The sequence below is a fragment of the Acartia tonsa genome, chromosome 7 (genome assembly GCF_053477335.1).
Source record: "Acartia tonsa isolate MP-2025a chromosome 7, ASM5347733v1, whole genome shotgun sequence".
In the NCBI taxonomy this organism is placed as follows: domain Eukaryota; kingdom Metazoa; phylum Arthropoda; class Copepoda; order Calanoida; family Acartiidae; genus Acartia; species Acartia tonsa.
The window spans coordinates 5,189,571-5,209,892 of NC_137266.1; the positions used below are offsets into that span (position 1 = coordinate 5,189,571).

The following is a 20,322-nucleotide window of genomic DNA, read 5'->3' on the forward strand; positions in this document are numbered from 1 at the left end:
TGTGCAATCTAAATGGTTGTAGATTTAAAAATGCACTTTCAATGTGTTATGAGCAAAAAAGGCCTTAAGAACGAATTTTAATGATGGATAAATCATAATAATATCTTTAAAGTCAGAAACTTTAAAATGTACCTTTCAAGCAATTAATTGAATGCCCCCGAAACTTTAAACAATTAAATTGGCCATTTCCTTGCCGCTCCGGTATCTATAGAGGCCCTCTCGGCTCTCGGAAGACCAAACAGATTAAAAACTCTGTGAACGGAGCAATATTTCTGCAGAGGATACCATATGTCGGACATGGTTCTCAACTCAATATTTTTTAGAATGATTTTTTTTATTCTATTGCTAATCTGAAGTTGTCACTTGGAATAAGACAATAAACAGTAAATTTATGTACATCCCCAATAATTATAAACAAATTACCCCTCATTTAGACTAAAGTTATTGGTTGAAAAATTAGGACACTAGTATATTGAACCATACCAAGATTTTATAAAAGTACCCAAAGTTTTTAAGCTAACCAAAATAAAAGTGCTATACAATTGCTTTGCTTTTATCTATTTGAAATATTTTTGAAAAGAAAAAAATGCATTAAGAATTTTTCCAAACTTGAGAACCATGATATAAAGAAGAGGTGTAAGAGGAGTTGGTTGGTTTGTCTGTTGTGCTTGCAAGTGTATGTGTGTGTGTGTGTGTGTTTGTGTGTATGTCTGTCTGTGTGCCTATATATATATATATTCCTAAACTTGAGAAATATACTCCATTTAGTCTTGAGTGTTTGATTACTCAGGTGTCCGACTTACAAAATTATCTTTCATCTTTTTCAAATTTAATACTAAAATATATTTCCAGTTAAAATTTTAATCATTTAGGGTCTCTTGTTCAGGATCCTTTTGTGGAGGGGGGGGGGGGGGGGGTTGAGATGGGAGTTGATGTTCATAGCGCCCAGAATTTTTTTATATCTAATATAAAACAATTAAGGGACGGGGGGGGGGGGTGGTTATAGGTATTTAAAGTAGTGTAAAAAAAATCATTCATCCTTTTTCTGAATTCTTCTGATATCGAAAGAAATACCAATTAATTATTTGCAATTTCAGAGAAAACAATAAAATGCTATTCAGGCTTTCTGTCCTATTAGTGGTTCTATACGTTGGACTTAGCTTTGGTTAGTTTTGTAAAAAACTTTAATAGTTATTTCTCGCATCGTATTATAAACGGCTTTCCGCGGATATAGAATGTACAATTATGAGATTAAAACTAGTTTTTTTAGCCCCGAGGTGACGAAGTCACCGGCTAAAAAAACTAGTTTTAATCCTATGATTAGACATTTCTATATTCGTAGAAAGCTGGATATAATACGATGCTAGACATAGTTTTTTTCGTATGGATGAGAACCGGTTCCTATCCACCGGATTCGAATGAATACGAGAAAATTAAGTTAAAATATTTATAGCGAAGCTACTTTATAAGTATGAGTTTCAACTAGGCTTTTCTTGCTAAAGTTCTATGCTAAAGTTTAAATTGTAAAATAATTATTTCTGCTGCTAGTAAAGAAATAGATTTATAGAATGCCATTTTGATGTTCAAATTGCTATTTATTTTCTTTTATTTTAACATACATTGTTTTTCTTTATGACCACATGGTTAGCATACATTAAAAATAAATCTTATCAATCTATTATTTACTAGATACTACTCTCTGGTGTACTTTGTACGTTCGATCTACTTGTTTAATTCCTTAGTTATTTGTTTAATAGATTTTTAATCTTTTTGTTGAAGTTTCAATTAGCATTCAATGTATGTTTTCTCCTCTCTAATATTTCTTTCTCTATTATATGTGAACATCGAACATCAGCTTCATAACTCACTCTACCAATTTGTTCATCTACATTTTTATATGCCTCTCCACTTATGCATGTTATCATCCTTGTTTGTTGTATTTAATAGTTATTTCTCGCATCGTATTATAAACAGCTTTCCGCGGATATAGAATGCACAATTATAAGATTAAAACCAGTATTTTTAGCCCTGAGGTGCCGAAGGCGCCGCCTAAAAAAAACTGGTTTTAATCTTATGATTGTACATTTCTATATTCGTAGAAAGCTGGATATAATACGATGCTGGACATAGTTTTTTCGTATTGATGAGAACCGGTTCCTGTCCACCGGATTCGAATAAATACGAGAAAAGACTTTTATGTCATCGGTCTATAATAGGTCTTGATTCTTAGACAAACTTCTAAATGTCACATTACTTTAAAACTTCAAATACATTCATATCATGGTGTGACATCACTTCCACACTATTCCATAACAATCATAACTGCAAATTGTAAAACAGCTTAAACATTTTTAGTAACCCAATTAAACTTTAAACTTCTTGATAAAGCAGGCCTAGAAAACGATCTCATATCCAATTTCTCAAAATTCCTAACTGCATAAGTAATAATATTATATTATTAAAATTACCATTTGTAAAACTATCTTGTTAACTTAACCCAAAATCTATAACCTTACTATTAATCCTTCTTGTATATTGTTTAAAAAATGAAATAGATATTTTAAATATAAAACAGCTTAAACTTCTAGGGATCTATAAAGGGATAAGACAATGGTTAATTACACTTTTCTAATGCTGATAAACAAAATTACTTCCTCTTTAGATTACAATTAGTAGTTAAAACGTTTGGACATTCAAAATAATGAACCAACCATTCAAAATTCAATAAATTTCCCCAAAGTGGGGACTAGTGTAAAAACAGCCCAATGTCCCCTCCCTCCTTAATAAACTGACTTCCTTAACTTTGAGTAACTTGCATCTGAAACACCACCATTGCATTGATTAATTGGCAATTGTGTATTATGGGTTCCAGGACAAACGCACGAGTGACAAAATGTTGGAGTGTCTAAAATATATGGTTAATTAAGTATTTCTATACATGTAGTGGTAGGTTAATATACAAATAAAAAACCCCGCAATGGTTATGCATTTAAAAAATCTATATGATGTTTTAAAATAGATGTGTCCACTCCGACGTTTGACACTCTAACAGATCTACAGTATAGATATATATACAGACAACTACCTCCCTTCCTTTTTCAAACACCTCTTTCGTCTGCCTCTAAATTATTTTCTGCTACTTGGCTGTGTTAATATAAGCGACACAAATGGTTGATTTTAAATGACCCAATAGAAAGGTTGCACAAGGTGGTTGCGATGGGGAGATACAGTTATATAACCCTTTCTCCCTCAAGTGTTTTACCTTTAATGACACTCCTGCGACCGCATGTTGCGATCATGAAAGACAATGCGGATGTTATAGCATGCGGAAGTGGATGTACAACTGACATTGCATTATACAATATACATATCAACTTTTACCAATTTAACTTTTAAATTGGATATTTTCTATCATATTTCCGCTGGACTATAGGAAAAAGTAAATGAACTAAATAAAAAATTCGGGTATAGTCCCTTTCGAAACATAGCACCTTATGGGGCGTTTCTTCGTATTTTTCACAGTAGCTTTTCTCCTATTTCTAGCCCTTGCGGGGGGCTTTAACCCTGCGGGGCCAATTACCTAACCCTGTGGGGCAATCACCTAACCCAATATAACCTAACCTAACCTAAAATAACCTATAAAAAGCTATTTTAAAAATACGACGAATCGCCCCTTATGGGGCGATGTTACGAAAGGGACTATTCCCAAAAATTCTACTTAATCCATTGAATTGAATTGACTTTAAAATCCCCAAAGTTGTTTAGCCAACAAATGACAAATCATACTTGCATATTGTATAATTTACACAGTCCAATATACCCCCCTTCCCTGATTTATTATCGAATACTATAATTAAAATAAAAAAATAAAAAATGCAAACGCAATTAAGTTGTATGTTAAATGGTTATTATGGTCATTAAAATTTAGTTCTGCAAACATAATAAAAAAGGATACATGCATTTTAATTGTATTTAAAAATTTATGAAATTACAAAGTGCAGACAATTTCATTTATTCTTTTAGCTCTTTTATCTTTGGAAAAGAACCTCCCTGAAAAGTAAAAATTCGATCGCCCCATGGTGCAGTGGGGTTCCCCCACCCTAATTACTGGTTTTTGTTTACAAAAATAAAAAATAATTTAAAAACTTGGAAATGGGGGTTCTTTTTTTTTTTGGGGGGGGGGGGGGTTGGGTGTCCCACCCCCCTAAAAATAGCTTAAAATCACCAGAGGACCAATAGGTATATTCCCAGAAGAGTAGAGCCCAATTTGTTCATCGGTTACTGAGATATTACAAAAATATATATATATATTTTTTTGGGGGGGGGGATGTGTGTATTTTTTAGTACTTGGGGGGGGGGTGTCCCACCCCCCAGGAAAATAGCTTAAAACCATCATAGGACCTATAGGTATATTCCCTAAAGAGTAGAGCCCAATCAGTTCAGCGGTTACTGAGATCTTAAGCTTCTGACGGACAGACATTAAGCTACTTTGTATTATAGATATAAAAATCTGGTGCAACATCCAAGTATTCATATGTCGAGTTTGATAGGTAAGTCTTTTGACTTTATTCTTTTCATTCTTGTTTTTGTTCAGGGGAGCCATATCGGCCGACCAGGTGGGTGCCCCGTGCTTTCTGGCACCCTCAGAAAAGGGGACTGTACAGTGCTGGCGTCAGGCAGTTTCATTCCAGGTATTATATCCATCTATCCTCATGAACAAAATAACAGGATGTATGTCTGATGAGTCTTTGAAAGTTTTGGTAATCACTGAACCAATATGGCTCTACTTTACAGCGAAGCTTTTTTAGAGTTAGGTAAAGTTATTAATCTAACTTTGGGAAAAATTAGTCCACATTCCTAATGCATCTTAGACGACCCTCCCCCAACCAACTGGGCCTTATCTTCTATGTGTTTATTGGAAGCGAATAAAACTAAAACAACTCTTTAACAGTCATAAGACAAGTAGAGTGGACTATCTATTACTTTTTTATAATAATAATAAGGGTCGTTCCGTCTTTCTACCCGTACGTCCGTAACGTTAATTTAAACAGGTTAGAATTGTCCTATCGATTTCAAATTTGGCATGGTGATTACCATAACAGTTAGGCACTACTTAGAAAGTGCAGTAACTCTATAATCGTTACCAGAAAGTCCGTACGTCCATTTGAAACATGCTGATTTTTTTACTTTTTTGACAATAAAACTATCCGATTCATCTGATCCCTATTACACCAAGGTACAATGGCATCCGCAAAGCATCTCTATAATCAAGTCTTAAAATGTAAGTATGTCCTGAAACAGTATAATTCTTTTAGCAGTGTTACAACAAACTTACTTACAATTTTATTAAGACTTATGCATATTCTACCCATTCTGTTCTGACACTCTATAAGTGTTAAAGTTCGTTCCATTTCAGAGCTTCGCTTTTATAGATATTGTCATCCTTGTTGGTTATAATATTAAAGTTCCGTCGCTCTCCAAAATGTGGAACTGTTACAGAAATTGTCATGCAAAGTTTGAAATCAATGGGACAAGACATACTGACATACCCTAAATATAGAAAATGTTGCAATTATGAAAGAATATTACATCCTTTATTCTGTAATATTCTGACTACAGTTCTGGAATATTAAGTATCAAAGAAGATATATTCATTCAGAGAAAAAACTTTTTTGATTTGCTCTTTTGCTAGACAATATATGAGATAAACGCGCTGCATCCGCTAGTTAATGGAGAGTAACTTGGGTGATGCTGAGGCTGAGACTTGTAGATTAGGTTAGGTTAAGCCAGTGTTAGGACTCTGTAGGGAAAACAAACCTCGCATTATATAAATGGTTAAAACGTTTAGACACTTCTAAGTTCGAAATTGTCAAATCAAATTAAAATAAATGTAACAAAGTTTTTAAAGAAACCAGATTTAGTATTTACCTAATTCAAATTCCAATATCAACCTACGACTAAGGGACACAATTTTCATTTTAATGCACCTTGGCTACATGAAATGTATGTAAGTTTACACATAAAAACTGTTCTGGTGCTGATCTACATCATGCACCATAAGCCTTTACAATATTTTGCACTTTTGGAAAGTTTATCTTGTCGCAAGTGGGGATATATATTTCCCCCCTAATTTTTTAAAGTTTAATAATAGCGATGCTTTTTAAAACAAATAAGCTTACTTTAATGCATGAATTAAAAGAGAAAGACAGAGAGATATTGCAGAAAGGTAAGTTTATGTGGCGTGCAAAGGGTTTTACCCAGGGAAAAGGGAATGTGATTCTGACAAACAATTCTAAAGGAAAATTTTCCCACAACCCCCTTCCTCTTTCCCCCCCCCCTTCTTACCCACCCCTCAACGGTTACATGAATAAAACAAAATATACCCCCACCTTACTTCCATAGGTTTCCTGAGCTGGATCTTTAAATTATTTCAATGAGGCGCCAAATTGGGGTGAGCCAACTTTCCACCAATGAGGGCACAGCATTTTACGAAATGCCGCGCTGTGATTGGCTGAAATTCGGCGCACCCCGATTTGGCGCACCATTGAAATGATTTAAAGGGACAGCTCTGATTATTTTTGTAGAATTGATTGTTTGAATAGCTAGGCCTAGGTTTTACTGGCTTGTACGAAACTTTTGACAATACAATAAGGCAGAGAGATTATGAGTTTTGCCTTTTGGTCAATTTAAAGGATTCTTACCAAGTTTTTTTTTTCTGCACTTGTGTTATTACTCTTGGCATTGACTTTATGCACTTTTGGTTGTGTAGCTACTATTTCATTTCTGCATTCAAGGACCCTTGGTTATCGAAATTTTCGCAAAAAATGTCAGGTCTTAAAAAAATTAAAAAGAGACAAACGGAGCTTTAAAGCATCAATCATCTTATTAGCCTTTTATCTTAAATAACAGCTGAGAAAATTAAGTTTCTAAAGGAATATAATATCCTTGACAGCATTACTGAAAGACTGGCAGATTATCCTTGTCATAAATAAAATTAGTTTCCATTGAAGTAAAGTGATGGGTAGATTAGCGACTGAAAATCTTGAAAATCTGCACAAAAAATTTCAGCAGTGTAAACAGTTGTAGTATCCTTATGCTAAAGTAACAGGATGTTTGTCTGTTTGTTTGTTTGTATGTCTATGTATCTGTGTGTCTGTACCGAAGGATCTCGCTAACCGCTGAACCGATCGGGTTCTCATTAACAGGGTAGATTATCATAGGTTCTGGAAAGGTTTATAACTATTTTGGGGAAGGGTACCACCATCCTCCCAAGAGAAATCACAATAAAATCGAAAAAAATTGAAATATTCCCGCCGCATAGTGTCGCTAGCGTAGTGGCGCTGCGTAGAGACATGAATTTAATAGCTGATTGAACATAGACAAATTATTTCTCAAATTAGATATTTAAAATAAAAATAAAACATTTAAAGGCCACTAGAGGCCTCTAGGGGCGTAGCCGCTAGTGGAGTTATAAAGTAGATGCTTATAGGTCATCATCTACAATTTTACCCTCAATCTTAGTTAGCAGCTGATTTTTTTCCTTTTCGACATAAATTTTATCTATAAAATTGCATTTCAAACAGATAAAATAATTCTTTTATATTAGAAGACGTTTCAAAGCACAGTGAAAAAAAAGTCTCACTGAAACTTTTGTTTCATGGTTGATTTTGTAAAGGGGAATAGGAAATTCACAAAGAAGTCAGAAAGAACGTGTCCTAACTTTTGTGATTAAAAAAAAATAGCTAGTGGATGTATTTAGTAAATAGTAGATGTAAAATGATCCATAGTTTCTTTTTGAAGACCTCTTATTTAAAAAAAAAATCTATTTTGTTGAAGCCCAGTGAATCAAAACTTTGAACTTTGTTTGCTCGTCACAAAATTACAAAAGTTAGGACATGTTCTTTATCAAGTTATCTTACATTATTAAGAGTTGGTCCTATTTTGTACGTACAATCTCCAGTCAAAGTGTAGCTGCGCTAATAAACATGGAGAAAATGATTTGGATGAATGGATAATATGAATACAGGACAAGGAATAATTCAACTTTTAAGGGTATCTAATTACCATTAATTTTCAAATTATTTTTGCCAGTCCTTATCATATCTTTTATATTGATGTGAAATAGTTTTTCATCTAATGCATTATCCCTTATCCATTCTTTCAATAGAAAGACACAATAAAATTTATCCATGAAACATAATTTAAATAAATATTTATTTTCAATATTCAATCTTTAGACTATTCACTTTTATGATAAGATTGAATAAAAATTAAAATAGATTTGATAAAAAAACGTATTCATGTTTCGTTTTAGGAATTCAAAACATAATATAGGAAAAAGTCAAAACAAAAAAATATTATCAGATACAAAACACCACTTTCATGTTTAAAAATAATTTAAGAAAAGTAGCAGACTTTTTGATTATCTAATAGTTTTAAATCATTTTGTTTCCAGAAATTCCATAAAGGATTTCAAATTAATAGTATGATTCTAACGATTAGTGCTACCCAAGACAGCCGAACATACTGACAAAAAATGTAGAAATTGCTTGCTTCAAAATAATGGAGAAAGTGGACATTGGACTGTTAAAAGTCCCTAAAGGTTTAAAATAACGTTTTCTTATTCCATGGCTTAAAAACTATATTTATTGAATTTTTGGTTGGTTAATTAAATTGAGTGTCTAAACGTTTCAACCACTAATAGAAATCTCAGAAGGGTTAATTTTGTGTATCATTACTGAGGATTTCATCAATTTATATGCTATTGTCTTATCTCTTAAAAATGTGCATATATTTCTGAATGGAAGTAGTAGATACAATATAGCCTAGAATAGCCTAGATAATCTTCATAATCCAAGTTATTTACCAAAATAAATACCTTATATTAGTATTAGAGCTAACAATTGTAGACTAATCATTTAAAGTGTTAACTACAATTTCTCTAAAGTCTCTTCAAAAGCTCATTTGTCCTAACCTAAACTCATATAAGTATCAAAATATTTTTATAAAATGTGATAAAAGATTGTATATTTAGAATAGGACATTGGAGAAAATCACAAAGGTCCCCAAAGTTTTATAAACACGTTCTTTCATTGTTTAGGCACAACAAAATTAAGGACTTTATTGCATTATGATTGGAATGTACAAATAATTCTAGAAAGGGTTAAATTTATTTATCATAATTCAGATACCCCACTAATCGCTTTCGTAAAAAATCCACCAAAATCACATTAAAAATCTACAAAAATTAAACAATGTGATTTTGGAGGATTTTTCACGAAAACAGTTTTGCCCCACTAAGCGATTAGTGGGGCAATTTTTTTTTAAGAATCCACCTCAAATATTCAATTATTCCTTAAGATAATTTATGATCTATCTATTTAACTCTAATATGTACTATATAACCCCTATTTAAAGAATACAGATGTTATATATTGTCTAAATAAGACATAATTTTGTATTAGATTCTACATGCAATTTATACAAATACTCAGCCTACATACATTTATTTGCAATAAGGAAAATTCTTTATCTATAATACAAAGTAGAACGATGTCTGTCTGTCTATCTGTTTGTCTGTTTGTTTGTAGCGAAGGATCTCGCTAACCGCTTAACCGATCGGGTTCTCCTTAACAGGGTAGCTTCTCATAGTTCCCGGGAAGGTTTATAACTATTTTCTTGTGGGGTGGGACACCCCCAACCCCCCCAAAAAATGAAAAATAACCCCCCCCAAAAAAAAATTCTTTTCAAAACTAAAATTAAAATATTGGGTCAACTAGCCCCCCTCAAAAAAAAAAAAAAAAAATTCCCCCCCCCCCTCAAAAGAAATTTAAAAAAATAAAATTTCTTTTATACTAAAATACGAAAAATTGGTTTGATCAAACCTCTTGGGGCAAAGCCCCTAGAGGCTAGAGGCGTAGCCGATAGTAATAAATATAATAAAATAATGTTGAATTTGTAAAAAGAATGTATTCTAAAATTAATGTTAATGTTATCTTTCTTTAATCAGATGCCACTTTTAGTTTAACAGTGTCAGATATCTTCAAATCAAATGAATCAAAATTAAAATATTTTTAAGTATTTGAGGGTCGGGGATTATTACCCCCATTCCCACCCTGCCCAGAACGTAATTTTTCAGAAGATATTTTTACCACCCTCCCCCCATCTTAGTCCAAATCGTGTGTACGCCCTTGGTCTGAAGTGAGAATTATATTTAGATATTATTCCAGGACCCACAGATCTGACCCCTCCTGGATGATGCAGGACTATCCAGGTACGAATTAGTAGCAAATCTATTCTAAAATTAGGCTTTGTCCGCATGTATAATCCGCAATGGCATGCATGTTACTACGTGAAAGTAGTATTCAAGTATTTCTTTTTACAGTTTTTTAAATTAAGCTTTTGATAATTTAAATACTGAGAATATGATAAGTTCATTTTAAAAGGGATCCATGGTTGAACGATATTTTACGGAACTATACAAACAGACATACATACTTACATATTTATAAAGACAACAAAGGAAATAAAATAGTTGAATCAAAATTTATTCAACGTTTTCTTTAACTCTATTATTTCATTTGAAGACAAATTTTGTTTTCAAAGTATAATAGCTTATTAATGATTTCTATTAAAGAAAAAAAAATTTTAAATGAATAATTTTTTTTATTTCAGCAATAAAAATTGCTAAAAACAGATTTTTCTTTTTTACAATTTTTCCTTTATTGCTTTTTTAATCAATAAATTTAGATGAATAAAATAGATTTATAAAACTCTTATAACAAAAATCAATAGTTTTAAATTTTGAAAATACAACCAAAACAGTAGATAGAAAGATTTGAAGAAAAAAAACAGTCGAACGGACAGACTGTTCTACTTTCCATAAGGCTTAAATATTTGTTGATTGTAAGAGAACTACTTTTATTCAGTGGCGTGCACCAACGATTTACAATTTACTGTGCCTTTATTTCATTTATAATTTAAGGAGTGTTGACATACCTCTACTCCCCATCCCCCCCTCGAACACGCTCATCTAAAGTTTAAAAGAATTTTAATCTTTTAGCATGTCATTGCCTATCAAAAGAAAAGTATGTCCGCATTCTTTAAGTCTTTATGAAAAATGTTCAAAAGACTTGAATTAAAATTTTATTTTTTTCTATAAATAGAGAAAGAAAATAAAAAGATGATTAAAGTCCCTCCACAGATTATGACGTCATACAATAGAATAGCCAATGAGAGGCCAATATACATTGTAATTGACCAATGGTAAAATTTATGCTGGCCTCTCTTTGGCTATTCTAGCGTATGACGTCATAATCTGTGGAGCTGAGGGACTTTTATTATTTTCAGAAAATATTATGAATATAAAACAAATTAAAAAACTCTAAGAACTGTTCAAAGATAATTATAAATAAGAAATAGGTGACGAAAAATGAAGCACCTTAATGACAAACAGAGTTGGAAATACAAAAGTAGCATTGAACATAATTTTGATTTGTGTATTTTAGACTTAAGGAGAGTGTTTGATGACATAATAACCAATAAGATTTTTAAAAAATAAAGATAATTAAAATTTAAATTGTTGACAACATCCATAAAAGCGAAGCTCTGAAATGGAAGGACAAAGGAATATAAGGATTTGTAGAGTGTCAGAACTGAATAAGCAGAATATTAATTAATGAATGAGACTGCATAAAATTGTACGTAAATTGGTTGCAAAACAACTTAAATACATGATACTTTTTTAGGACATACTCACATTTCTATGTCTATGAGACTTGAACGCAACATAGACATATTTGAAATAAGGAAACAAACATCAATGTGCCACTAGAGGCCTCTAGTACATATATAAAGGAATAATTCTAACATTTTTTTTGTTTTCTTTTATAGCAGGAGGATTGGAGGAGCCAGTTGCTTTCGACTATGATTATGAAGTTGAACCAGGTTACAATTTTTTTTATATTAATAATAATTATTTATTTTTATTCATGTCTGTCTTTTAAAACAACTGTGCTAATCTTTTTAATTTCTTATACTGTTCTTTTAATTATTTGTAAACTTTTAAATTATTTCCAAGGAGTCGAAACTGAAGGGGTATAAACAATTTTGTAGAACAAGTTAGTATTAAATAAGTATTATACCATTAAAAAAACTTTGAGCGATGATAAAAATATAATAGCTTTACTAATTGACTGTTAATTTTATAATAAGTTGGAATGGTTGGTATTTAACTAAGGTTCTTTATGATTTAGATAGGGGATAAGGCTATTCACAAGCGGGTATATCAAAAGAGGGCCATTTAACTTTAACCATTTCCGTCTATTCTATTATATAAAGTAATACTTTTTAATCTGAAACATAAGATTTCGATCACTATTGAATTATTTCATTTTTGTAAGCCTTAGGATGGATTTAAACTATTTTTTTGCAAGCTTTTATTTTTTTGAAGACCTGTATGCTAGTGGCGCAACCACTAGTTTTAAATAAAACTCTTTGAACATACAAGAATTTCCCAAATTTATATAAATCCACAATAAATTAGATATGTCATATGTAGCAAGATTTATTTCATAAAGTTCTGGTGTATAAAAACATAATAAATTCTTGAATTTCATAAAGAAAACCACATCCCCCCCTTTAGAATCTTTATAAAATATATAAATAGGGGGAAGGTGGTATTTTGAAACAAGTCAGCATATTATTTGTAAAGCAAAGGTTAGGTTATTAATAGCAAAGTTAGGATATCCTAGTAAGGTTATTGTCCTGCAGGGGCTAGTCTTACGAAACACGAGGTAACATTTAACAATAAAGTTAGAGCTTATGAGCTTTCTAGCAGCTAAGTAAGAAAGCAAAAATTTCTATGTAAAACAACCTTCTGCAAAGTGTTAGGTCTTTGCGATAGTTCTATATAGTAATATACCATTGACTCTATACTCTAACTTTATTCATTTAACGAACTTTAACCCTAATAACTTTTTAAAAATTAATAAAATTAAGACATGGAAAGGGGTTTAGGTGGTCCAGACTTGGTTTTAGGGAAATCATTTTCAATGTTGGTATTATTCTAAAGCCACCTGGCTTTTAAGAATTTATTATGTCATGTAATACAATGTACATAAAATAAAGTAATGCGCAATTATTTACATTCTGTTTTATTTTCTAGAAAAGAATATTTTCTTTTTGACTAGTTTTTCTTTAAATGTAAATTTTTCATTTAAAGAAGTATCTTATTTAAATACTTTTCATATATGGTTATATAATTTTTATTAAAAGTACTTTATTTAGGGCGGAATATTGACGTAACTATAAACAAGTTGCTAGGCTTTCTAAATTGTACCTAGCTCCTACAGGGATCACCATGCAAAGTTTAAAATCGATAGGACAATTCTAACATATATAATTAAACGAAAAAAGCTATCCGTTCCAGACGGACGTACGTACGTACGGACGAACGGACGGACCGACCCTAATTATAGAAAAGCTTCGCTTTTAACAACTACCCTGAAAATATATAATTCATATTTATATTTTTATTTTAGAAGGTGTAATGGAGAAACGAGGGAAATACGACGACAACAAGTAAGTTCCAATGACCAATGATGGGCCAGTCGATATTGTAATTGACCAATGGTAAAATGTATTCTGGCCTCTCATTGGTCATTGTTATTATATGACGTCATAGTGCGTAATAGTGCATATTTGATAGTGCCTAATAAAAAATGACGTCATACAATACCAATGACCAATTAGAGTGTAACTGTATAAATTCCAGTTTCATTAGATAGATAATTCATTAAGTTTTTCAAATTTATTTAACCTAATGAAAAACTTTAAACTGAATTACTTTAAACAAACATTTTTATGTAAAGTTATTCTAGCGACAAACAAGTTTCAAAACTTTCTTTAATTACAAAGTTTTAACACAGAATTTTCTAACCTTATAAGTATTTTTTTTGTGGAAATTTATATTAATTTTCAAAATTAATTTATCAAAACGACAGACAATCACAAATATTTGATACTTCAAAGCAAAGGTTGTAGGTAGATGTTGTCAGCTTTTAAAATAATGACTAAAGGGTTCCAGTACAAACGTAGGAGTCCCAAACGTAGGAGTGGACAAACGCAGGAGTGTTAAAACATTAATTTGATGAAGTATTTCTATACAGATTAGGTTAGGTTAAGATATGAATGTACAAATAAGCCCCCCGCAGGGGTTAGGCATTTTAAAAAGCTATAAGATGGTCTAAAATAGGTTAGATTAGGTTAAGTGTCCACTTCTGCGTTTGTCCACTCCGACGTTTGGGACTCCTGCGTTTGTCGTAGGACCGACCTAAGGGACAACTATTCTAAAAAAAAATATTAGAAACCAATATTGGTCTGTAAACTTAACCTTAAAAGATCGGCGAAGTGTTTATGAGGGAAGGGGGGGGGGGGGTTGAGTTTTCCATTCTATGGTTAAATCAATATCATGTGCTATTTTAAAAATAAGACTATAACTAAATGGAACTTTTTATGGGAAAAAAAAATCAAACATAAAAAGTTATGCATATATCTCCAATAGGAGCTGAGCTAGAAGAGGGACGCTCTATTAAGGTCTTTCTGAGGGCCCGATCTTAAATTTTAAACATACATTAATACTACTGAATCTTTGTCTTTGTAATTTCAATTTATAATCTGAATCTGAACATAATATTTAAATCTCAATTTCCCAATACCTTCTCAAGATTTTAAAATACTGCATATAATTTATATTTTCTAAACAAAGAGAAAATTAAAATAAATCTATCTTTAAACTATACATTATTTGGATGTATTTTTCTATGATATAATGTTGTAATTTTATAATGAAAGGTTGAAAAAGCCTCTATTGTTTGATTTTTTAGGCATAGATAATTAATATTTTTTTGGTTATAACACACTGTAAAGTTAAACTTATTTTTATATGTTTAATTAATTTACCCGTATGGCTTCAAAACCCACTAATAACCCCTGGATTAAAACCTGTTCTTAGCCACACAGAAAAAAAAACATGTATAGCATCGTATTACAGACAATTTTCAACGAACACTAAAATAAAAATCATAAAATTAATGCCCGTTTTGTTTGCCTGGGCCTTGGACCCCTCGGGGCTGACAGAACTGGTTTAATAGTTTTTCAATACAATACCCGCGGAAAGCTGTCTATGATACGATGCAAATAATTATTCTAGGGCCTACGGATTCTGGATTTCAGCACTGAACAAAGCGGGGAACAGTAAACGCTCCATGAGACAAAGACTTTGTAAGTTTTGAAATAATAACAAGGATGACAACATCCATAAAAGCGAAGCACTGAAACGGTAGGACAAACGGACATTAACTCTTGTGAAGTGTCAGAACAAATTATTAATACATATGTCTTGACAAAATTATACGTAAATTTGTTGCAAAACAACCGAATTCTGTTTAAGGACATACTGACATTTTAGGACTTGATTTTAGAGATGCTTCGCTTATAATATTGTACATAGGAATCAGTTCTCCAAAAATCAGACCAATCGGATGATTATATCCCATAAAAAATTGTTGTTAATAAAGTTAAAAAATGAACATGTTTAAAATTAAAGTTGCTACGCTTTCTAAATCGTACCTAACTATTAAAGGAATCACCATGCAAAATTTGAAATCGATAGGACAATTCTAACATGCCTAAATTAACGAAAATAGCTATATGTTACGGACGGACGTACGTACGGACATTTCGAATTATAGAAAAGCTTCGCTTTTAATAACAAGGATGATTATGTATATTAGTAGAGCAGCAATAACATGTTATCATTCTGCTGAACATTGGGCATTTAATCTATAACTTACTTGGTCCGTCAGTCTGTCTTTATGGTTATTTAAGACATTTAATTTCAATATAAATGCATTTTTCTTTGTTGTTATTAAATCAAGATGGCATTTTTATTTTTCTGAAGTATAACTGTAACACTTTATCTGACTGTCTGTCTTTTATTTACTAAGTATATTTGCGATAACTTATATTTAATAGATTCCTCCAATTCTTAACATTTACAAAACAGCATGCTTTATTGCTTCAAGATCCATGTCAGATCTTATATAGGAAATAAATGTCTATATATGAGCTCAAGTTTTCCAAGGAATAAATGTTTAAAACTCATAGTGCTCCAATAATCCATAATAAACTCCCATTGACCAGAACGATATGACCCATTATTTTACTGCTTGAAGAATAAATTGTTTTTTTTTATTTCATGTTGCTATTTAAATTATATTGAAGTATTAAATTTATATTCATAAAACAGAAAATTTAAATTTACAATATAGTAAATAAAAGAAAACTTAGTTTTAAAATAATTTGATACTAGCGATACGTGAGTAATGTGGTCAGATATTGAACTAAAATTTAACAGTTACATAAACATTTTAACCCTTTCAGGACAATAATTTGAAATAAAAAATATCCGGATCCTAAAATATTTTAAAGAAAGAGGAAATACTTTAATACTTTAAACAGGGATAGGACAATGGAAGAAAAAGATTAATATTAAATCTAGCTAATAGCGGAATAATTTTAAACGCCACCTCTAGTACTTTTATATATACAACTGATTTTTTAGAAGATAGATTTTCACGTTTTGATGTTAATTTATGCTTTTTTTTGTTTTTGCCAATTATGGCTGTTATAATCCTTGTTTTTATATTCTGTGTTGTCCCAGATGCAAAGAAATAAATTCAATTATGCCTTGTTTGTTTGTATAAAATTTATATATGTACATACATACACAAGTTTACATAAATTGAGTAGAAAATTTACCATTAGTATGCTGTCTCTTGCATACACACAGGCTTTGAGAAAACAAAATTAAATTATTCTATATTTACTTTACAAAAAGTTGGCTATACGCAAAAAGATTTGTTTATTTTAACATCACTAAACCTCTCTGACGACACTTCAAGACCTCTTGAATTGTTTTTAAGAAGAGGTAAAAATGTAAACGCGACTCTTCGAAGAGAAAGTCTTCGAGGAGAGTCTTCAAGTGTTTTAAAGGTTTTTAAGTATCCACCTTTGCATACACAAAGGCTTTGGGAAAACAAAATTAAATTATTCTAAATCTACTTTATAAAAAGTTGGCTAGAGAGAATACATTTTCTTAAAAGACGTAAAAGTTGGCTCAGGATAATATACTAGTGCAATTTTGTTTATTTTTCTTAATGCAATTAAGTAGCTCTTTTTTATTGACTTTATACAATTTAGAAATGTGCTGACGCTATTGTGTAGCTTGATGTCTGTCTGTCTGTCCCTTAAGATCTCGGTAACCACTGAACCGATCGGATTCTACTCTTCAGGGAATATACCTACTGGTCCTGTGGTGGTTTTAGGCTATTTTCTTGGGGGGTGGGACACCCCCAACCCCTCAAAAACAGAACATCCCCAAACCAATTTTTTTTTTATTTTTTTAATTATTTAAAATAGTGGTGGAGTGGGGGCATCTCCAGGTAATAAAAGATGTAATTATACCTCTTGGGGCAAAGCCCCTAGAGGTTAGGGGCGAACCCGCTAGTGGCTCATAAAATAACAGTCAATGTTAGATATATCCTGCCCAGGGGTGGGGGGGGGGGATCTCTAATACGGGGAGGAAGAAGGGGGGGGGGATCTTATATAGCTTCACTTTAAATGAATTAATCTTTGCTTTTACGGTTACCAACAAATGAAATCTCCCTCATTGCTTAGGTTTATAAACCTAACATAATAAAGATTAGCAACAAAACTATACTATTTAAAAAAGTAGTGTTGTTACTCCATAATCTTTTAAATATTCGCTTGTTTTGATTAGTAGAAATTCTCTTTTTTGAATAATGTTCTCCTTGTTTATAATTCAAATATATTTTTCAGTGTCAGAAAGAAACTGAGAGGCAAGATAGAAAATCAGGCTTTCTATACAAAAAATATCAAAACTTAAAAACAATCCATTTTTTATCATATATTCATCATAACAAACAAAAAATGTCAAAAAAAATCTCTTGGCTTTCAAAAAAGTCCAACTTTTTTCAAACATATCATAAACATGCACTAGATAGATTTTAAAAGTAATAGAAAAAAAGATTTTTAAACATATCTATAGAATTATATTAATATTATATTAAAAAAAAGATATAGTTATTTTAGATTAAAATTTGCTTGAAGATTTAATGTATATGAGAGATATATTGTAAAGAACGATTACTGACAAAACTATAACAAAAAATCTATTTATACTATGTAATAATTTTGTGAAATAAATATGACTGCTTTTTAAAATTGTTTGTATTTCTTCATTTTTTGGATAAGCTACTTCTAACTAACAATCATTTTTTATATAGCTTTTTTTTCCGACTTTTGTTACAGAGTTTAGTTCCTATCTGATAAAGGGAGGAGTAGGTTGCGCTAAAAATCCGTAAAGGTTGTGCGTTTTAAGATAACAACAGTAGTAAAACTATAAAAATTTATGTTAACTTTAAAAAAAATTGTTTTCTCTATAGTTCTTTTCAATAAGAAATACACATATTTCGTGAATATTATCGTTCTACTACTATTTTTAAGCCTAAAACTCACACCTTTACGGATTTTAAGCGCAACCCACGATCCTCCCTTTTTTATTACAGGCTTCTGAAATTTTTGTCTAATAAACTAATTTCTGAGAATCTGTTATTAGGTGTAAGAGACTGGGCGATAATTGATGTTCACCATGATAAACATACCTAACCCGGGTATAGTCCCTTTCGTGGCAACGCTCTTTAAGGGGCGATTTTTCGTTTTTTTCACAGTAGCTTTTCTCCTATTTCTAGCCCCTGCGGGGGGCTCTAACCCTGCGGGGCCAATTGTCTAACCCTATGGGCCAATCACCTTACCTAATATAAACTAAATTTACCTAAAATAACCTATCAAAAATCATTTTAAAGATACGACGAATCACCCCTTAAGGGGCGTTGCCACGAAACGGACTATTCCCCTTACCCCTACTGCAGATTGAAATTATTGGTTGAAAAGTATGGACCAATCAAGATTAAAAACCAAACTTTTTAAGCGAAAGAGAAAATGTATTTATGAACTTTTGGTACCAGCATAATATACAGTCCACTTCATACAAATATTTATATAAATTTTTTTAAAAATTTGTTTTTTTTTAAGAAAAATATACCTGATGATGGGACTTCGAAGGAGTAAGAAAAGTAGGAAAATATTCTAAAACCAAACTTAGATATAAAAATTAAATAGCCTAAAACCATCCATAGGCCTATAAGAAGCTTCCGTAAAATGGGGACCTTGATCAGTTTAGTGGTCACTGAGATTTTAAGCTTCAGACAAAAATATCCTTATCTATAATACAAAGTAGAACGATGTCTGTCCGTCTGAAGCTTAAAATCTCAGTAACCGCTGAACCGATTGGGCTCTACTTTTCAGGGATTATACCTACTGGTCCTGTGATGATTTTAAGCTATTTTCTTGGGGGGTGGGACACCCCCAACCCCCCAAAAACAAAAAATCCCCCATCATTTTTTTTTGTTTTAATGCAGAAGATTTCCTTGGTTCTTTTTTTTTTTTGATGGAGATTTCCTTCGTCCTTTTACGAATTAACCTTAATTTTTTTTGTTCACCTCTTGGGGCAAAGCCCCTAGAGGCTAGGGGCGAAGCCGCTAGTTACTTTATAAAATAGGATACCCCTTTTTATTAGCATCTATGGGCTTTATATTTGAAGAGATATGGAAGGGCAGAAAAAAGCTAAAACCATACTCAGAGTAGTTTATGAATAATGAAATAGCCTTAAGCCATCTCAGGACCTATATAAAGCTTCAATGTAAAGGAAAACCATATCGGTTAAGCGGTTAGCGAGGTTCTTCGCTACAGACAAGCCTCTTTGCCCCAAACCAATTTTTCGTATTTTAGATTTAAAAGATATTTTAACTTGGATGTTGTACCAGATCTTCATTTACTGTGTTAAGTGATACTCACAGTTGGCTGAAATAACGATACCCCCATCCACCTTGTTTACCTTATCCTCTCCCCTCCTTCTGACCAAAAACTGACCAATGAATGAGGTCTATATTATATAGAAAACCAAATTTTCCCCTGTCAACTTATCCACGTATATCCTAATCCATTATTTTTTTCTTTCTCTCAACAGTAGAAAAGATAATAGAATAATAGAAATAGAAAAAGAGAAAATCAGAAAAAAAGTGTTCGGGCATTTATGAGAATTTCTATATTCCAAAAAAATGTCGTAGACAAAACAAATACTATTAGAAGACAATGATTTCCAAGCCCTTTTCCAAGAAT

General features: G+C 31.7%; 1 protein-coding gene across 2 annotated transcripts; it reads left to right on the forward strand.

Annotated features, from left to right (window-relative positions):
• Positions 1-1,100: 1,100 nt before the first annotated feature.
• LOC145324724 (uncharacterized) lies at positions 1,101-18,306 on the forward strand. 2 transcript variants are annotated; one of them, XM_080167326.1, is made up of 7 exons: positions 1,101-1,165; positions 4,595-4,691; positions 10,218-10,273; positions 11,893-11,946; positions 13,542-13,581; positions 15,212-15,282; positions 17,902-18,306. In XM_080167326.1, the coding sequence occupies exons 1-7, from the start codon at positions 1,111-1,113 to the stop codon at positions 17,916-17,918; spliced, it is 390 nt and encodes a 129-aa protein (XP_080023452.1). In that variant the 5' UTR covers positions 1,101-1,110; the 3' UTR covers positions 17,919-18,306. The 2 variants fall into 2 exon arrangements, with proteins under 2 accessions (XP_080023452.1, XP_080023453.1); XM_080167327.1 differs by having other exon boundaries at positions 10,230-10,273.
• Positions 18,307-20,322: the final 2,016 nt, after the last annotated feature.